At 39.7% G+C, this 19,588-nt stretch overlaps 2 protein-coding genes across 3 annotated transcripts; both read right to left on the bottom strand.

The window, feature by feature from the left end:
• Positions 1-335: 335 nt before the first annotated feature.
• On the bottom strand, positions 336-8,605 carry RB195_007437 (uncharacterized protein; the record flags this gene model as incomplete). Of its 2 annotated transcripts, XM_064181059.1 has the most annotated exons (15): positions 336-403; positions 1,506-1,626; positions 2,255-2,408; positions 3,397-3,548; positions 3,611-3,737; positions 5,083-5,191; positions 5,271-5,365; positions 5,458-5,606; positions 5,701-5,759; positions 5,819-5,925; positions 6,820-6,902; positions 6,959-7,003; positions 8,236-8,307; positions 8,360-8,427; positions 8,551-8,605. In XM_064181059.1, the coding sequence occupies 15 exons, from the start codon at positions 8,603-8,605 to the stop codon at positions 336-338; spliced, it is 1,464 nt and encodes a 487-aa protein (XP_064037880.1). The 2 variants fall into 2 exon arrangements, with proteins under 2 accessions (XP_064037880.1, XP_064037879.1); XM_064181060.1 differs by lacking the exons at positions 5,083-5,191; positions 5,271-5,365.
• A 717-nt stretch (positions 8,606-9,322) lies between these two features.
• Positions 9,323-10,259, bottom strand: RB195_007438 (uncharacterized protein; the record flags this gene model as incomplete). Its single annotated transcript, XM_064181061.1, has 2 exons — positions 9,323-9,720; positions 10,127-10,259. The coding sequence occupies 2 exons, from the start codon at positions 10,257-10,259 to the stop codon at positions 9,323-9,325; spliced, it is 531 nt and encodes a 176-aa protein (XP_064037881.1).
• Between the last annotated feature and the right edge of the window lie 9,329 nt (positions 10,260-19,588).

Here is a 19,588-nt window from a genome sequence, read left to right on the forward strand (position 1 = left end):
CATTGTGCTGCCAGCAGCGGGTCGAACACCTGATGGTCGATGGACGATTATCGATGTGATTGCTAAGAGTGTAAAACGGATTTTTCAGGCTCATCTAGTGTGTGGAAATGTCAATCATCGCAGGACCCGCCTCCATTAATCGAGAATATTCTTGTGTGCCACGCTGGTTGGGTGGGGGGTCTGGATTGGGGTTTTATATTCGGATGTGTACAGAAATGGACGTAGACATGAACGAACAGCGGCGAAAATTTATTCGAAAGACACTTTTAGAGAATAAAATAAAGCACATACATATAGCATCTGAGTATCACCCGTTTATTGATTTGTCCAGTGTGTTAATCGCGACTTCCACCAGTTTTATATAAATTGATTAGTTTATCGAGCACTTCACGTTGATTTACCACTGAAATTACCGGGGGTTTAAAGCACATAACTGAAAAAAAAGAAAAAAAAACTAATAATGGAATGTCACATCATGCACTCTACCCTTTATTTTCCAGAAAAAAAATTCCAGAAGAAAAATGTCAAATAGTTTTTGTGTGCTTTCTAAGCAACTACTGTGTAAGCGGCAAGTAAACGTTTCTGTTCACTTTTTACAATTTCCAACAAATATTATTAGGTTGGGGAGTAAGTTCGTAGCGTTTTTATATTTTCTTTGCTTTTCGCCGATTTTTTTTTTTTGCTGTTTGACAAAGTTTATAATATTCATTCGATAGAGCTGTTTCTGCTCTACAAAACTGTGTTAATTGTCATTTTGAGTAATTTAATTTTTAATTACTTTTTAGGCTTAGAAATCGAGTATCCGGAAGGTAAAAATCAACATTTTCGACACCTGCTCTTCTTCGCTGTTCTACCGAGGCCAAAAAGCTGCTAAAGCAGCCCGGGACATTTGCAACGTCTACGGAAAAAGGTGTCATAGGCGAGTCTACAGCACAGAAATGGTTTGAAAAGTTCAAAAATGGCGATTTTAACGTCGACGACTCGCCTTGTTGTGGAAGACCTTCTGACTTTGACGAAGAGTGCCTAACCGCACTTTTGAAGGAGAACGGTCGCCAAACAAGTCGTGAATTGGCCAAAAAAATGAACTGTGAACATATTAATGATTAATAATATTAATGATTTTTAATTGAATGAATGTCCTTGATAAGAACGCTACAAACTTATTCCCCAACCCAATATGTACGGTAATTCTACTTTTTTTTCTTTGAAATTTGTTCAAAGTGAAATTCGAATTTGTCCGAAGTGAAATTTTAAAGGCATCACCCCACGAATCTGAGGTGGTACGGGTTTCAGGTGGGTTATGTCTATGAGGGATTATGGATTCTGGGGAAGAGGGTGATTCGGTTCTTTTTTTCCTAATCGCCGTAAAAAACGGGCCGTCATCTCTGTCTCCATCCTAATTATTCTCTTATGCTCGTAATTTTTCTAATTTTTTTATTATGTATGCTTAAAAATTCTAAATTCCACGTTTTCCCTACTACGGTAGTGTAGAAATTCGAATTAACCTTGAAATACGTAAGGTGCGCTGAAGAGTATTCCACATGTGCCACCGATGGTGATACCAAAGAAGACGTACAGTAGCAATCGATCGATAATCATCGCCACATATTTCCAATCGTCTCGATACTGAAATTTGTCGATCTTTTCAAACACGGACGGAAAAAAATCGGTGGAGACGTAAGCGAAGCTATTAAGTAACCGTAGGAAGCGGGAAATTTGCAGCAGATACAGGATAAGTGTGGGAACAAGCAGAAAAAATCTCTTTATCCTCTCTATCTGAGTAGTTTCCAGAAAAAATTATGAGTCTGGCGAAAAAAAGGACGCTCCGGTGAAAGAAGTGCACTTTTTTTCAGTCGTCAAAAATAGAATGATCCAAAATTAGACAAATGCTAGTAGATATTGATTGATTCGCAAAATTCAATCGATATGTCTTTCGTAAAGTATAGCACTGTATAGCTGCGCCGGGAATGGAGCAAAATTCAGAGACGTGGGTGGATATGATATGAATTTAAAACTATCTACAGTGCTTATTTAAGCACTTTTCATTGCATAAGCGACATGAGCGAGCATAAGTGACCAATCACAGCGAAAGAGATGGGCGGGCGTTATACTTGCACTGTCCAATCAGAATCCTGCTTTTCTACGTTGCTTCATTTTGCGCTCACCTTTCACGTATGCTACTCTAGTTCAAGAAATAACGTATTTAATTGGTTTACATTTCAATTGTATTTTTATTTATTTATTTATTTCCTACCATTTTGTACTCCTCGTCTTGCCGCAAGTGGTCCGTGATGTATTCAATAGCATCTATTGCTCGAATAGCATCCTGAGAAAGTGGGTAGAAACAGGAAGTGGCAGGATGACACATCAAATCCGAGTTAGAGTTCAACGTTTTTTCCGACACGGTCCTGCAACGATCAAGTTTTTATGCCATAGTTTCTATTGGCTTTCTGCTTTCTGTTACACGAAAAGTCCTAATTTCCTTCCATTCAAAATAAACATGTTGGTCCCTATTCTACCTCAAGAGTGCAAGAAATTTTGTGCATTTCGAATCACACGGGGAAATTAATGGTTTGTCAGTAGTCTACAAGTCTTTCGCAGCGGAGGAGGACTCCTTACAGGTCACCTTCAAAAGATAGAGGAAGGAATTAGGGGACTGGAGAAGTCAAATCCATGGATGAAATTCTAATCGACTATTTGTTCTGCAGACGTGGTTAAATTGAACTTTTTTAAAACTATTTGCACTTTTTTTAAACTTGAAAATGAAAATTGAACTTGATTCTACAGACGTTGTTAAATTGAAATTACGGACTTTATATAACTTTTACGATTTTATAAGGAAAATAAAAACATATGGAAAAATACGGTTTTTGCGCCTTTATGAAGTGGAATGGTTATTAAAGGTATCACCCCACGAATCTGCGGTGGTACGGGTTTTAGGCGGGTAATGTCAATACGGGCTCGTAGGTTGTGGGGAAAATGGTGATTCCAAAAATGGTGATTGTGTGTAAGTGTAAACGTATGACCGCCGGAACGTTGCTTCTTACGGCAGCTTCTGTTACAGTGCGCAACCCTTGCGTCCCGCCCTCGCCTGCGATTCGTCCGAATTGGTTTTCGACAAATCGCAAGCGAGGGCGGGGCGCAAGGGTGGTGCGCTGTACTAGAGGACGTCGTAAAAAACAGATCCTCCGGGATGTTTCGTTCACACTGATACAGGGACAGATGAACGGAATCACCCTCTTTCCCACAATGTACGGCCCCGCAGAGAAATATACGGCTGAAACCCGTACCATCCCAGATTCGCGAGGTGATGCCTTTAACCGACTGCGCCACGCCCGCCCCTGATCAAAATTATACTGCTTACAACTTAGACAGCTATTAATTAACCGAACATACTTCTCATCAGCACTTGGGCAGAATGGATGATGCGCAGCTGGATTGAATATGAATTGACCCACTCCAGGGAGTCGTGTTATTTCCGGACTCCGACTAAGCGTGGTTTTCCTCGAAGATTTCGGACGTTGCATGCACATTGCATGTGGCATCCACTAAAATTCTGGGATTAGGGATACATATGAGCTGTACTAAGCTTAGAAATGAATTGTAATACCTCCAGGAACACTTGTCGAACCCATGCTGGCATGCGATGTGTGGTTGGACCACGAAAGTAGACGTTGATGATGATTACGGTAACCAAAATGGTGATCACGTTAAGTACAAACGTGAGGAGGAGATATCTATGAGATGACAATGAAAAAGGGTTATAATACAGAATTTTGTAAATTGTAAATAAATAAATTATGAATAAATAAATACATAAACAAATAAATAAATAATAATTGTAAATAAATTTCGATGTAAATTATAATACCACAGATGTAACTGTAACTGCAGGATGTAACTTTAGTTCTATCCAGAGAATTCAGGAAAAAATTATAAAAAGGAAATTTGTATTTTGACTGTCTTTATCTTGTTTGACCCCCCCCCCTCGTTTCATCACAGGATGAAATATTGCGCGGCCAACCATTTCGAGCGACGTGAATTTATCTTTTTTTCACTTAATTTTGTAGAAATGAAAAAATAAAGAATAAATAATATAATAATAATAAAGAATAAAGAATAAAGATATAAAGAATAATAAAGAATAAAGATGTCAAACTAAAGTGAATAAAATATAAATAACAAATAATGTCAAAAATAAAAGAATCCTGGACTCGTAGGAGTTCCATTGATGCCACATGTTGCATGTCAAGCTATAGTTGGGTCAAAACGACATCAAGCACGGACAGTTGCGTAAGCGGTTGCGCTCGAAGCGGCGCGACGGAGCGTAGCGGTTCGGATCGTACAAGGAACCTCGCTACGACCATCCATCTTTGCAGATCGCCATGGTCCTTACACGACCCGAACCGCTGCGCTCCACCGCACCGCTTCCGAGTGCAGCCGCTTACGCGACTATCCGTGCTTCATGTCTGTATTTTGACCCGATTATACTCCCACCTTAAAAGCATCACCCCACGAATCTGGAGTGGTACGGATTTCCGGTGGGGTATTCGTATACGGGGTCGTAGATTATGGAGACAGGGGTGGTTCCACTCATATCTCCCTGCATCACTGCAAACAGCCGCCTTCAGAATGCTGTTTTGTATGGCGTCATCTATTGCAACGCTCCACCCTTCGCGCCGCCTCCGCCCTGCGATTCGTCGAAAATCAATTCGGACTGCTCCGATAGGCGGTAAGGGACGCTACGCGTGCAAGGGTGGCGCGCTGCAATTGAAGGCATCGTACAAAACAGCATTCAGGGGCCCGCTGCTTGCAGTGATTCAGGGAGAGATGAGCGGAACCACCCCGGTCTCCATAGTCTACGACTCCGTACACGGATACCCCACCTGAAATCCGTACCACCCCAATTCGTGGTATGCTGCCTTTAATTTAGCTTTAATAATTAGTTGCTGAGACCTTTCCAGTTCCCTTCTTATCAATACTCTTATAAAATTTTGAATTTTTATGCTTTTTTCATCAGTGCCGTAAGAATCACAGCACATTGTTCGCTCTATGTTATAAAAAAAAATATTGTAAGCCTACTTTGCCATAAGTGGAATAGTGCTGGATGTAGGTGGTAGAATTTTTGAGACAAGCAATAGAAATACAACAATTGACAATAGTACGGAAATAGTTAAAGTCATCTTTTCACCTGAAAAAAAACATACATTACTAGCAACTGATGGATTATTCAATCATAATCAGGAAATTATTAAGCCAATCTTTCTCACCTGAATCAGTTGGCAAGAAGAAAACGGCCATGCTTAAAAATGCCATAAGTACTGTAGGTATAATTAGCACGACTGTGTAGAATAAAGTTTTTCTTCTGTAAACGACCATTTTGAGAGTATATATAGCCGTATATCCCCTGAGGACTCATAGGCTTACCGTATTCTCACTTGAAATTCGAAGGCTTACCGTATTCTCACTTGAAATTCGATTCGACTACGTTTATTTACTAGTGATGCCGGTGCATCCATAACATCCCATATAGAAGATGCTGAATACTCCGACAGATCAACCCATTCAGCTTGTTCAAATTCAAGTTTAATCTCACTCTCATTGTACTGCAATTACACGATAAACAACAAATAAACAACAATAAACACGACAAATAAATTGCTGAGCCTTCACTTTGAAGAATACATGAAGTGAACTTACCGTCCACGATCCAAACACCAGTGTGCACACTTGTTCATCGAAAGGAAAGAATTCTACGTCTAAAGAATTGTGGTGTCCAATATGGAAATGGTCGATTTATTGATTTATTAAAACGTACCAATAATACAGGAGCTTTTGTAAATGGCTGGTGGTACCCATAGCATGTCTCCAAGATTGTTTATAACAACATTGCACATGAATGACACTTCATAATTGCCGTCGGCACTGAAACAACATAAATACGCATAAAATATTGCAAAGTTCGCGAAACTCTGTCAGAAATGCGAGACGATAAATATGTCTTGGGAAAGTGGGCGGAGCTTTAGCATTAAAGACATCACTCCACGAATCTGGGGTGGTGCGTGTTCCAGGTGGGTTATGCCTATACGGGGTCGTAGATTATGTGGAGGAGGGAGATTCCGTCCATTTCTTCCTAATTGCTCTGAAAAAAGGCCCGGAAGATACAGCTTTGAGCGTTCCGGGGCGCTATTTTCCATGACGTGTTTGATTGCAGCGCGCCAGCCTTGTGCACGCGCCGCTTCTGGGCCGTTTTTCACGGTAATTAGGAAGAAATGGACGGAGTTACCCTACTCTCCATAATTTACGACCCCGTCCGTATAGGCATAACCCACCTGGAACCCGCACCACTCCAGATTCGTGGGGTGATACCTTTAAGGATAAAAAGCATGTAGCTTTAATCAACCCGCTTAGGATGCCTAGCCTGCACATGACTTGGCGGGGCTAACCGAAGTGTCAGGTCACTGTTTTTATCTTCCCAGACGAGTCTGAGACCAATTTATCGACCCTGGAGAGATGAAAGGCTTGGTCAGCCCTAGGGCGGATTCGAACCACCGATCGATCGTGCTGTCACGTCAAAACCTCTTACCGTCACCGCTACACTCGTCCACTTCTATGTGCTGTTAAGATTTTACTGTTAACGTTACTGTGCATAAAACATTATTTTCTTGTTCAAGTGTTTTAAAAGGGCACAGAAAAAGAAAATGCAGAACAGATTCAGTTATGTGAGTCAGATTCACATCTTCCGACTCTGTGTCTTCAATTAGTCAATCAATATGTATGAAATGAACTTGCTTGTTAAAAAGAACAATGTCAGGTAACCAGACTTTATCCGGCGAGACTCGAATCTGATTGATTTCACCGTAGTTCACCGGGTCCCATCGCATTTGGAAATCGTGCCATTTCTGTGAAAAATCAATAAATAGATAGCTAGTCTCTATAATTGCTATATTTTACTCACCAATGTTAACCATACGTTTGTATGCATCACTTGATCTTTCTCGTCCTGAAACAGAACTGGATATGGAGAATTGGATTAGTTAAAGGCATCATCCCAGGAATCTGGGATGGCACAGGTTTCAGTCGGGTAATGCCTATACGGAGTGGTAGATTCGGGGAACAGGGTGTGTCCTTCATTGTATCAGTGTAAATGGACGACCCCGAAACGCTGTTTTTTATGGCTACTTCTGTTGCAGCGTGCCACCCTTGCGCCCCGCCCCCGCCTGTGATTCGTCAAAAACCTATTCGGACAAATCACAGGCGGGGGCGGGGCAAAATGGTTGCGAATTGGAAAGAGAAGCCGTCGTAAGAAACAGCGTTCCGGGGTCGTCCTTTCACAAAGACACAGGGAGAGCTGAACGGAATCACCCTTCTTACCACAATCTACGACCCCGCATAGGCATTACCCGCCTGAAAACCGTACCACCTTAGATTCGTGTGGTGATGAATTTGAATCACACCATGAATCTAAAATTGTGCTAAACCCACAGCGAAAATATAGGGTTTGGCTAGTAGAAGCCAGTGTGATTCTGTTCATTATTTTCAATCGTCGTACAAAACGGTGTGGAAGACGACGATCAGTAACAACACGCCACCTTTGTGCACGTGCAGCCCCACATGCGAGCGGTGGTGGATTAAAGAGGTCTCCCTACCAGTCTATCCAAGTGAAACCAATAAATAGGCTGCTAAGGGAACCATTAAGTGAACGTAGAGGAGCGTTCCAACGCATCATGCAGGAACTGAAGCCGTTTCTACGTCGTTTTTTACAATGACTGAGAAGAGATGAGCGGAACCGCCCCAAATCCCGCAATCTACATCTCAATCTCTAACTTTGGAACCCTTTATCGCTTCAGATTCTCGCTGTGCGACCTTCAAGGAATTTCCCTTTAGGATTTCTCAAGAGGTCCTATAGTGTTTGCAGAAAAAATTCAAAAAATGAGATGAAAAATAATAAAGTAAAATCAAAATCAAAATAAAATAAAATAAAATAATAAAACTAAATTTAGAATAACTGCGTCATCTTAGGCAGTCGACAGTCTTTTCATCCATACATTCATTTACTTGTCTTCCTACTCGTCTGTCTGTCTCTTCATCTTATCACTCTTTTATTTCTTTTCTCTTTTTTCCAATCAACCATTTATATCGAAACAATGCCAACAAATACGAAAGTAATTTTAGTTAAACATGATAATCTGTAAAAAAAAAACAAATCAAATTTTAAATACGCGATATGCTTACCACATTAATAAGCAGTACCAGCTGTAACGCAATTTTGACTATGATCGGAGTGTCGCTGATATTCTTCACAGGCTGTAATTATAGGTATTGATCGGTATCGATTAAACCGGACACATGAATTCACCTGAATTAGATTATTATATCCTCGAAATACATCCATCATCAAGCGCTCCTCATCATCAGAGGCGAGCACTAAATTCAATGAACTTGGGACTTAATCAATAACTGTAGTAGGTGTTAGAGACGCAGAGTAAGGTAATCAATAGGAGTAAGCGCGTTCATAAGAGAGTTCGAAATTTCAAAGTTCCGGCATACCTTTTACTGCTCGGATGCCCAAAATGGTTGCAAGAAATGTTTGTAGGTGCATCATTATTTTCAGTGAGGTAGACTATTTCATTTCAACAACTTCACCTGAAATAAATCAATAAATCAATAGTCGTAGCAGTCTTGGGGATTTTTTGAAATGGCTTAATCCATACATATTTGATAAAAACGTCGAGTGCCTACACGAACAGTATAAATGGAGAAGAAAGAGTGATGTAGCTGTGTAAGAGTTACAAAAGCAAAACCATAGCTTACTGTAGGTGGTACTGTAGTGAACATGATGAGATAAGCGGGGCGAATCCAGACCGGGATTTTTATGCATATGCTGCTAAGTGCACTTAAACTATGCAATCATATTCACTAGATGGATGGATTAGAGTACAATGTGCGCTCGGGCGTGTCTCCGCGAAGCCTTTAAGGGCTTAGATAAAAGCCCTCCACCACTCCATCCTCGAAGAGGTCCATGCTCGCTTTTCTTGCAATGAACCAATGCCGTTGGCAAATGGATGTCCATATTATGCGCCCACAAAAGGGATTCGTCGATCGATAACGGCCATAAAATGGTCCTCTAAAATTATTTTATATCTATCCTACATTTTCTTCAATTTCATCCGATGTCGTTACACATCAGATGAATTTGAAGAAAAAAAAACGCCTGGATGCTTCAGCTTCAGTTCTTCCTCGTAGCTCCAACGCTTACTTTCACAAATTCACATTTCTTGATCAACACTAACCGTAATTTTTCTTAGTTTTTCTCAAATAGTCAGAATAATAATAATAATAATAATAATAATAATAATAATAATAATAATAATAATAATAATAATAACAATAATAATAATAATAATAATAACAATAATAATAATAATAATAATAATAATAATAATAATAATAATAATAACAATAATAATAATAACAATAATAATAATAATAATAATAATAATAATAATAATAATAATAATAATAATAATAATAATAATAATAATAATAATAATAATAATAATAATAATAATAATAATAATAATAATAATAATAATAATAATAATAATAATAATAATAATAATAATAATAATAATAATAATAATAATAATAATAATAATAATAATAATAATAATAATAATAATAATAATAATAATAATAATAATAATAGTTGAAAAAAGACTCATTCGTGATCCGAAGATCAGAATTATTAGAATCATTTTTATTGCGCTAGGAACACTGATCATAATAGCGCAATAAGGATTATTCTAATAATTCTGATCTTCGGATTACGAATGAATCTGTTTTAACTGAAAAAATAGTAATAGTAATAATAACAACAATAACAATAACAATAATAATAATAAGTCCCGCTGCTTGCATGATCGAATGATTGAATCCGCCCTAGTGCCCACCAAGCCTTTCATTCTTTGATTGATTGGATTGATTAACGCCAGAAACTTTTAACTTTTTTACCTTTTCTCAATTATTACGATATCTAACTTTTGAAATGCGGCTATTCTTCCTAGGAAAAACCGACCAAACTGAAAAACTAATTTTGAGGAAGAGGACCGTCAAACAACCAAACTAACTATAGTAGGATCGAAACGACATGAAGCACGCATGGTGCAATTACGTACAGTACACGGCCTCTCTCGAGCGGCGGCACGGCAGAGCGTAGCAGTTAGCAGCGCACTGGGACCCTTGCTGGCACCACCCATCACTACAGTTTCCAATGGTCCCACCTCGCTGGTCCAAACTGCTGCCACCACCGCGCCGTTTCGAGCGTGTACGCAAATGCACCGTGCTTCATGTCGTTTTGAACCGACTGTACATCCAAATGCTCACCCAGTCCAAACAGTTCCTGAAATTTTGACGATGGATACAAATGCAGAAATATGTGACACCACGAGAATTTTGTCTTTTTTTCCTACATGTAGGCATCTTCAACCTGTGGTGCAATCTGATACATGTGCACTTGTTCCGGCAGTGCTTGGAAAATCCGCAACGTAATTATTCGATGACTTCCTTTAGTGCTTTTTTTTCTGGTATTTTTTTAAGATTCTATATTTCCCTCATATAGAACAAGATTGTCAGCGAAAACGTCCATTACTTAGTTGGAGAAACTTTTGACTGTCTCTCAATAAGCATGACTTTCTGCAGTCGCCAGAAGAGCAGCAGAAAGTTACCATATGGAGCCGTTTTGTTTTTTGCATACTGTAGTGGTCAGATTGTAAAGAAAAAATAGCTTGGGTTATTTTTAGATAAATTTCTTTAATTATTTGCTATTGTAGTCCGATTTATTTCGATATTCTAAATGAGTCACGCCCATAAATAATTCAGTGCTCTGTGCATCATTCATTTTTTTTAAATTTAGCACGACAAAACTCTCTGGGATTTAAAATATACCATTATCTTAATTATAACATTTTTTATCTTGATAATTTCTGCCATTATCTCCCCCTGTTCCTATTTTCTGGTAGAATTTTCTCAACTAATATTTACTTTTCAGTTGCGGAAAACGCTTTTGTGGTGTCTGTGGAAAAAAATATGAGATGATCAGCATTGCTCTGTGTTGACGGCGATCTAATGGGATCTCGAAAAAGAAAAATTGTGACCTATAGTAGGGTGAAAACGAAATGAAGCACGGTGCAGTTGCATAGGCGGCTGCTCTCTAAGTGACGCGGTGGAGCGTTACGGTAAGATCGCGAGAGAACCCTCCACCCATCGCTGCCCTTAGCGATCGGGTCCCGCGTCGATTCCAACCGCCATCTTCACCGCGTCGGTTCGAGCGCAGCCGCTTACGCAACTGCACTGTGCGTCATCTCGTTTTGGTACCCGGCTATACGTCTCCAACGACTAAGAATATCAGAGTTGTTGTGGATGAAGAGCTAAATTTTAGGTTTCACAGTTCACTATCCTTAATTTAATATATAGAGAGTATCCTCATCTTTATGAATTACACGTCCAAGAAATTAAAATACGATTTTAGTGGGATAATTTTTGTTGGAATGTCATTATAAAATTTGTGATTCAAAAAGAAAAATCCAATTTTTTTTTGATACAACAAACCTCAACAAGAAAACGCCTTGCAAGAACAGAATCAAACGTCGAAATTAGTCAATCGTCTGTACTTTTGTTGAATTGTTACGTCAAAAAAGATGTTCTGCATAAAAACGGGCTATAACGGTAAAGAAAATTTTACGGTGTAGTTCATGGATCACTAGTGGTCTCATGTTCCATGGAACTGAAGGAAATTTCAGTCGCAGCATTGAAACGCGGCAGTCTCAAAAATCCATGATTTTAGATTTTTAAGATAATTTACTTCATTTACTGTTATTTGCCAGCCGGCATTCTGATCTTGGTGCTTTTAAGCGAAAAAAAATTGAATTGAATGAAATTGAGTTTATTATTGAGTCAAATATGAATTAAACAACCTCCGCCATATCACCTTTTGACACTGGTGGCCTTCATCAATCGTTCACATCAAAATCATTAGTATTAATGCAAATGGAATATTTTTTCTAGGTTCAAATAAATCTGTGTTTTTCCTATTTTTTTCTATATTTTTTTCAAGTCATTGTCGAGGCCAACACACGTTCCAAACCCTCAACGATTACGAATTCCAGTAAAAACGCGTTGGCGCATCGCGAGTGGATTAATACGCCAATGACTTTATCCTTTTTATTTTTTCTACGTTTAAATAGTGTAGATGCTTTTCTTCGATAACGAGGAATAAGACAGCGCTATTTTTCTGAGGTCTCAGCATGCTCGGATGCAATAAAAGAATAAGATATCGCATATGTTCATGAGTGCACTCGTAACAACACATAAAATTGCTTTTAACTGAAGTACATATGCTATTTTCTGGAAGTCCATATGGTTAATACGGTTCCAGAGAGAATTGCTTCACAACGTATGTATAACAGAAAACCTTCATCGTTATGTTTATGTTTATGTTTATAGCATTCTCAAAAATAGAACGCCAATATCCAAAAAAATTAGTGATCGTCATGTGAGGATTGGTAACATTTACGGGAGAGATACTTTAAACCAATGATTCTGTAATTACGTACAAGCGTTAGATTCAGGATTTTTAGAGAAAAAAAAAAACTGTATAATAAGGATCCACTAATGCAGGATGTGGTTGCGAAGTGATGCAAAATAGGAGGAGGAGGCGGGCCGCTCTCTCTCGAAAACGCTCCAGGAATGAAGAATGAGCAGCTCATCTGGGACGCTTAGTCAGGGGAAATGAACCACTACGGTGATGAATCGTTTAGGATGGGTGAAGGATTTGCGTTTCTTTTTCTTTCTGGATTTGTGCGCCTGCCATCTTATCATCATTAGTAAATGTGAGCGGAAAAAAAATGTTAGAAGATTCCCCGATGGAATTAGGAGAATTCGAGGCGAATTCGAGATGAGTGGTGAATCCAGTAAAACAACCAGGGGGTGGTCCAGCGCTGTAGATCATTGGGACCGTAACGTTAATACCTTAACGTTATATTGGACTGATAACGACATGACCACCGTAACTCATTGAACATTTATTAGCATTTATGTAAGATTTAACATTTATGTAAGCTACTTGTAAAGTATTTAAGGTGTTCAATTCTATGCTCAATAAATTTAAATTTCAAAAAAAAAGTTTTTGTTCGGCGGGAAAACTGTAGCTAATCAAAGATATGGTTGACTTTCATTTTCATTGGATTTTCTAGGCGAGAATGCATACAGCAAAGAAAGCATATGCCAGTATTTAACTGGTTACTGGGATGAAGAAGACGAAGTAAAAATCCCGCATAAAACTGGAGAATAAATTTTATCGACACGTATTTCACATCCTGCAGATGGGAAATGAGATGGGCCCTTGAGGTAGCGATTTTTTTTCTTGCTGATTTCAACTATGAAAAAAAAAGAAACCGAAAAAAAAGAAATAACCTATGTCTGGAAGCATATTTCTTTCTTTTCCTCTACGTAACAACGTAACTCCTCCACCACTAAAATACGGTTAGATAGTACTGTTGATCCCAAAACAGATTGATCCCAAAGCAGAAACTCGAATGCGATTATTCTGCGAGGAAGAGAGTTTAGGTGCTATTTTTTTGTGAAGAGACTGAATGATCGCTCTTTTTAAGGCGTTCACCACCGCCGCCTTGTCCATCCAAGCTCCAAAGACATTTGCTAACTCATTTCCCTCAAGCTTAGATGGTCATCTACCAGCTTTGGCATTAGTAAACTCACTAGAATGTGGTTAAGTTAATTTAATGTGTAAATTTATGGAGAAAGAGCCTGAGTAGTACCTTTCTATTTTCAAAAAGGACATTGTTCGTAGAGCTGTACAAATCTAACAATATGAAATGATCTATGGTGACTTTGGGGCGAGTGTAGTGCAGTCGGTTAGAGATTCCGCTTCCTGCACGTTCGATCGGAGGTTCGAATCCGCCCTAGTGCTCACCAAGCCTTTCATCGACCTTCGAGGTCGGTAAATTGGTACCAGACCTGTCCGGGAGGATAAAAACACTGACTTGACCCGTTGGGTAGCCCCCACAGGTCATTGTACGGGCCAGTGACACGTCCCGTAAACCTTAAACGATTCTGAATTGTAGCGAACGTGGTGGCGCGTCCCAAGCGGATTGATTAACGCCAGAAACTTTATCCTTTATCCTTAGGGATATGTTTGTGTACCTGATAAGCTACTTCAGCTCATCTAATACTTGCAACTACGCCAGGGTGTTGGTGAGTACTGTAGGAAGGTTCTTAAGGTGTTCTGGCAACCGATCCAATCCTTTTAGTCCTACATCTCCATCTTCTTATCTGCAAACTTAAAACTTAGCCTACCAGTGAAATTCTGTGAGTTTCCACAGGAGACGAAATAAGAGAACAAAAAAGTCAGGTAATTCGATACAGATTACCTTGATAAAAAAGCAGAGTGAATGCAAATGAGGGAGAGGGCAAATCTATCTGTGGGAATGAGGTTACGTCTCTTTGTAAAAATACTGCTTGGTGCCAAGTTGCCATGTGGAATGTGATGTGTGTTGTAGATCTATTTTGCAACCTAATCGGTTAGTAGGGTGGGTGTAGCGCTGTGACTGAACGATTGGTCGATGGCTCAAATCCGCCCTAGTGCTCACCAAGCCGCTCGTCCCTCCCGGATCCGGATAAATTGGTACCAGACTTGTCTGGGAGGATAAAACCACTGACCTGACCCGTCGGCTAGCCCCCGCAAGTCATTTTATGGGCCAGTTACACGTTCGGTAAACCTCAAACGATTCTGAATTGAAGTGAACGTGGGGGCGCATCCCGGATTTTGGGTTGATCTGCCAGAAACTTTATCCTTTGTCCTTTTAACAGTTAATAAGAATTTAGTTGAGAATTAAGCCATTTAGCCTATGGCGCCGTTGAAATTTGTTGAGGTGCGACCATTGCGCCACCGCCCTGAGCGCTGTGAGCAGCTGGATCGGGGGACCTTTATGCAAAAAAAATTCAAATCGATGTACAAATTATGAATCATTATACAAAGATCTCAAAAATACAAAACTTTAAAAATTACAAAAGGAAAACCACAGATTTCAATTCCTTCTCAAAAAATTCAAGCGTCTTGTTTTCCAGAGATTTCCATATTGTTTTTGGATTTCAAAAAGAACGAAGAACCTGAGAGATAGGGGATATTTGTGCGCCATCCGTATGAACTCTTGGCAGAGATTCCCTCCTGTTTCTCAAGAAAATTTAATTCAGGGCACTCACTCACTGAATAGAACCGAAATCTCTTCTGCTAAGTGCTCTTTTTGTCGAAATCCATAAAACTTTTCACGAATTCGAACAGATTTCACTTGAAAGAGGAGAAGAAAGAAGTCTGCTTCACATCAAAAATTATCTCTCATGGATTAACTTACTTTATTTACGTTATTTATTTATTTTATTACTTTATTTATTAATTTACGTAATTTGCTCTATTTGTTCATAGGAAACTCTTGAAAATTCTTGATTAAGATAATTTCCGTTGTATCACGTGCTGTAGCAATTTTGCGGGAAAAAGTGGTTGCTGTCAAAAAAAAAAAATACTAAGGAGTGGTTCTTGGTAAAAAAAAAACTAAGGAGATTTGTTTCGTTTTCCTAGAAATGCTTCCGGATATTTTCCAAACGTATTCGCTACTCTAAATAGATGCAGCAAACTAAAACCGGTAGAATCTAATCCTCATCCTAGTCCGAAGGCATCATTAGCATACAAGATAATGTTCAAGACTTCCGCCTCCTTCCAAGAAACGTCGAATTTAGAAATTTGAGCCGCGAGATGTCTGAAACTCTGCTTTTGGCGTCGATAATACGGCTATTAAAGCATCTCACATTTGCCGACGCATCGCTGACGGAAAATCCCCATGGGACGAATGCCGAGCGATTATTACTCCCGATAAGCATAACTCAACTAGTAACTAACCTCCGGTGAAAGCCTCTAACAATAGCCTTAGATATTTGTTAAAGAACATACCATATAAAAGGATCAGAGTGAAATCAGATAAGATACCTGATTCTGGAAAAAAATACTAATCATCAAAAAAATATCAAAAAGAAAAAACTAGTGAGAAGTCCAAGAAATCACTAGAAGTATTTTTCTCGACTATTCCTTACAACAGGGATGGGTGTGGTGTAGCGGTTAGAGGTCCGCTTCCTACACGATCGATCGGTGGTTCGACTCCGCCCTAGTGCCAACCAAGCCTTTCATCCTATCGGGGTCGATAAATTGGTACCACATTTGTCTGAGAGAATAAAAACACTGATTCGGCAGGCCATCGCAAATCATTGTATGGGCCAGTTACACGTTTCGTAAACCTCAAACGATTCTGAATTGAAGTGAACGTGGGGGCGCATCCCAAGCGGATCGGATAACGCCAGACAATTTATCCTTTATCCTTATTCCTTACAACCTTCGTTTGAAAAAAAGAGAGTGTGCATCCCTGAAAGCCTAGCGAGCATCTTTCGGTAATCTCGAATGTTCTTCTTAAAACTAATGATTACGGTAAATAACGATTGGAATGAATTGCATTTGCACTAAAAAAAGTGGGCCTTTGATAAATCAGAACCTTGCAGGCTTTTTATTTAAACATAAATATAAATTATGAATACTGAACGCAGCAATCTGTTGCGCGGAGGATGAGGGAAAGGTTAAAGGCATCACTCCACGAATCTGAAGTGGTACGGATTTCAGGTGGAGCATTCGTATACGGGATAGTGTATTATGGAGAGTTGGTGATTCCGTCCATTTCTTCCTAATTTTCGTTAAAAAAAAAACGGTCCGGAAGATGTGGTGCACATTGCTGGCGCGCTCCGATCGAACTCGGTGTAGAAAAGAGCGCGCCGGAACGCCTGAAGCCGTATCTTCCGGGCCGTTTTTTACGGCAGTTAGGAGGAAATGGACGGAATCATCCCCTCCCCATAATCCACGATCCCGCATACGAATACTCCACCTGAAATCCGTACCACTTCAGGTTCGTGGGGTGATGCCTTTAACAAGATCAGCGGAAGTAACCCAGGATAATCAGATCGTATCCGTGAAACAGCTAAGAATTAGAAACGGTCCTTTGTTTGAAAATCGACACAAAGTAGAATTTGAAGTAGCAAGGAGCAATCAACAGCGTACCACAACAGTAAAGGTGTGAGAAGAAATGCAAGTTTTGGCTTCTCGGAGCTTCCGCAACTGAAAAACAGGTCAATTTCTATGTGATCTATACAAATCTATGGTCACATTGAAAAATCACGTATGAAGCAGCGAAGTGTTACGGCACTTCCCATGAGAAGAAAGGATATAGACATAGATCACATGGAAATTGATCTGTTTTTCTTACGGCCCTTTATGTCAGGCAGATGTATCCAGTGGAAATTTCAATTTTCCATGTCAATTCAATGTAAGGGAAGGTTTCGACAAAAATCTACTAAACTCTAGTGGTTCCCGTGCAGAAGAACCCATGAAATCTAACAACAGTAGTTGAAGCGAATGCAGTGGAACTAAGTGATGTCTACAATTATTGCAAAGGCGCAAGGTTTCCAAGAAAGAGTAGACGTAATGATGTGATGACTGTGACGGACACCTGTGTTCTGAGAGGTTGTCTAATATGACACACTTTAAAACGTGTAATGTGATCCATGCGACAGCGATATCCCTGAGGGTGCCGCGCTGTTCTACCTGCTCTGACACATCGCTCATAAGACGAGATATAAAGGATAAAGGATAAAGTTCCTAGAGTTGATCAATCCGCTTGGGATCCACCACCGCGTTCAATTCAGAATCGTTTGAGGTTTACGGGACGTGTAACTGGCCTATACAATGACTTGCAGAGGCTAACGGACGGGTCAAGTCAGTGTTTTTATCCTCCCGAAGAAGTCTGCCACCAATTATCGACCCCGGTTGTCAATGAAAGGCTCGGTGAGCACTAGGATTCGGCGGATTCGAACGAACCTCTAATCGATCATGCAGGCAGCGGAACCTCTAACCGCTACACTACACCCACCTTAAAGGCATCACCCCACGAAGCTGGGGTGGTTCTGATTTCCGGTGGACCCCAGATTCGTGAGTTGATGCTATTAAAGCGGATTGTAATAACTGAAAATCTCTTCGAAAATCGAAGGCACATCCTATTCCCGTCCATCATTTCTGGTACCTGCTTGATAACAGTTCTGTTAGCTCAGCCTCTAAGTTCTCTTTTTCAAAAAACGCCCAAAATTCACTTGATAAAACTGATAAAACTTGTCAGTGGCAGCCAGGGGACCAGTTTTCGCAGCGCTATTTTATATGTATAGCTGTTCTGATTCTTCGATTTACTTTAGAGCTACTTAGAGCTGATCCAATTGGATGAATGATGTTGCATACGGGCACAGATGACTACAACAGGACAACTTCTACAATCAGAAAAAATTAAAAGGAAGAAAAAAGAGGGAAGAAAAGAAGAAAGTAAAAGAGTAAAAAAAAAGTAAAAGAAAAAACTAAAAATTAAAATTAAAAGGCTACGGAGTGACGTACCAGATTCAATCAAAGAATCAATGAAGATCACAGAATAACTAGGGCAGGAAAATAAGCGCTTGGAACACATACTTACTCCTTTAGAACCTCTAGATCTCCTTAGTAAATTGTCTGGACTTTAATTTTTCCCTTCAAGAAACAAGTGTTAGATTTCGCACCTGAGTCCTGAACTGAGTTAAGAAATAAGTTGAAACATGAGAAATCCGGAGATCAGGGAGCCTGACTAGGATCGAGTTGCAACTTTGATCGATTGTGTATTTAACCATCTTCATCTGAGTTACTTTCTGTTCTGCCTTTTGGCGTCTACTCATTTCTGGTGAATTCTCGCAACTTCCAGTGACCGAGAGCAATTTTTACTGGAAGACTAACTGAAAAATTCCTTCCCTTCGATACATGTGTATCTCAATGTTTTTTTCGTTGGTGCGGTTTCGTGATTAGCTTCGCCCATTTCTTCTAATGGGGTAACTTCATCCATTTCTTCTTAATTGCCGTAGAAAAAAAGGCCGGAAGATACGGCTTCGAGCGTTCTGGCGCGCTATTTTCTACAACGAGTTCGATTGGAGCGTGCCAGCCTTGCGCACGCGTCGCATCTTCCGGGCAGTTTTTTACGGCAACTAGCAAGAAATGGACGGAATCACCTACCTTTCCATAATCCACGATTCCGTATACGAATACTCCACCTGAAATCCATACCACCTCAGATTCGTGGGGTGATGCCTTTAAAGTACCGTTCACTGTTATGGTTACATTCGTGCCATAACCACTTGTACCGTCCAAGAGTGCGGGACTGTTGGAACTGTTCTTTACCTATATTCATATAATAGATATATTTCACTGAACCACCGTCTTGATCTGTTCAATTAAGGTAATAAAAGCCCTAAGTCTCTAGTCACCCTCTCTAGAGAACATTCAATTCTCGGAGAAACTTTGAACAACGTGTCAAATATGGATTCGTGGTAGAAGAGATTGCTAGTTGTATCGTGTGTATCCGCAATTTTCTGTCCACCTAAGTATAGTCGGGTCAAAACGACATGAAGCACT

The sequence above is a fragment of the Necator americanus genome, chromosome I, assembly GCF_031761385.1.
Source record: "Necator americanus strain Aroian chromosome I, whole genome shotgun sequence".
NCBI classification, from domain to species: domain Eukaryota; kingdom Metazoa; phylum Nematoda; class Chromadorea; order Rhabditida; family Ancylostomatidae; genus Necator; species Necator americanus.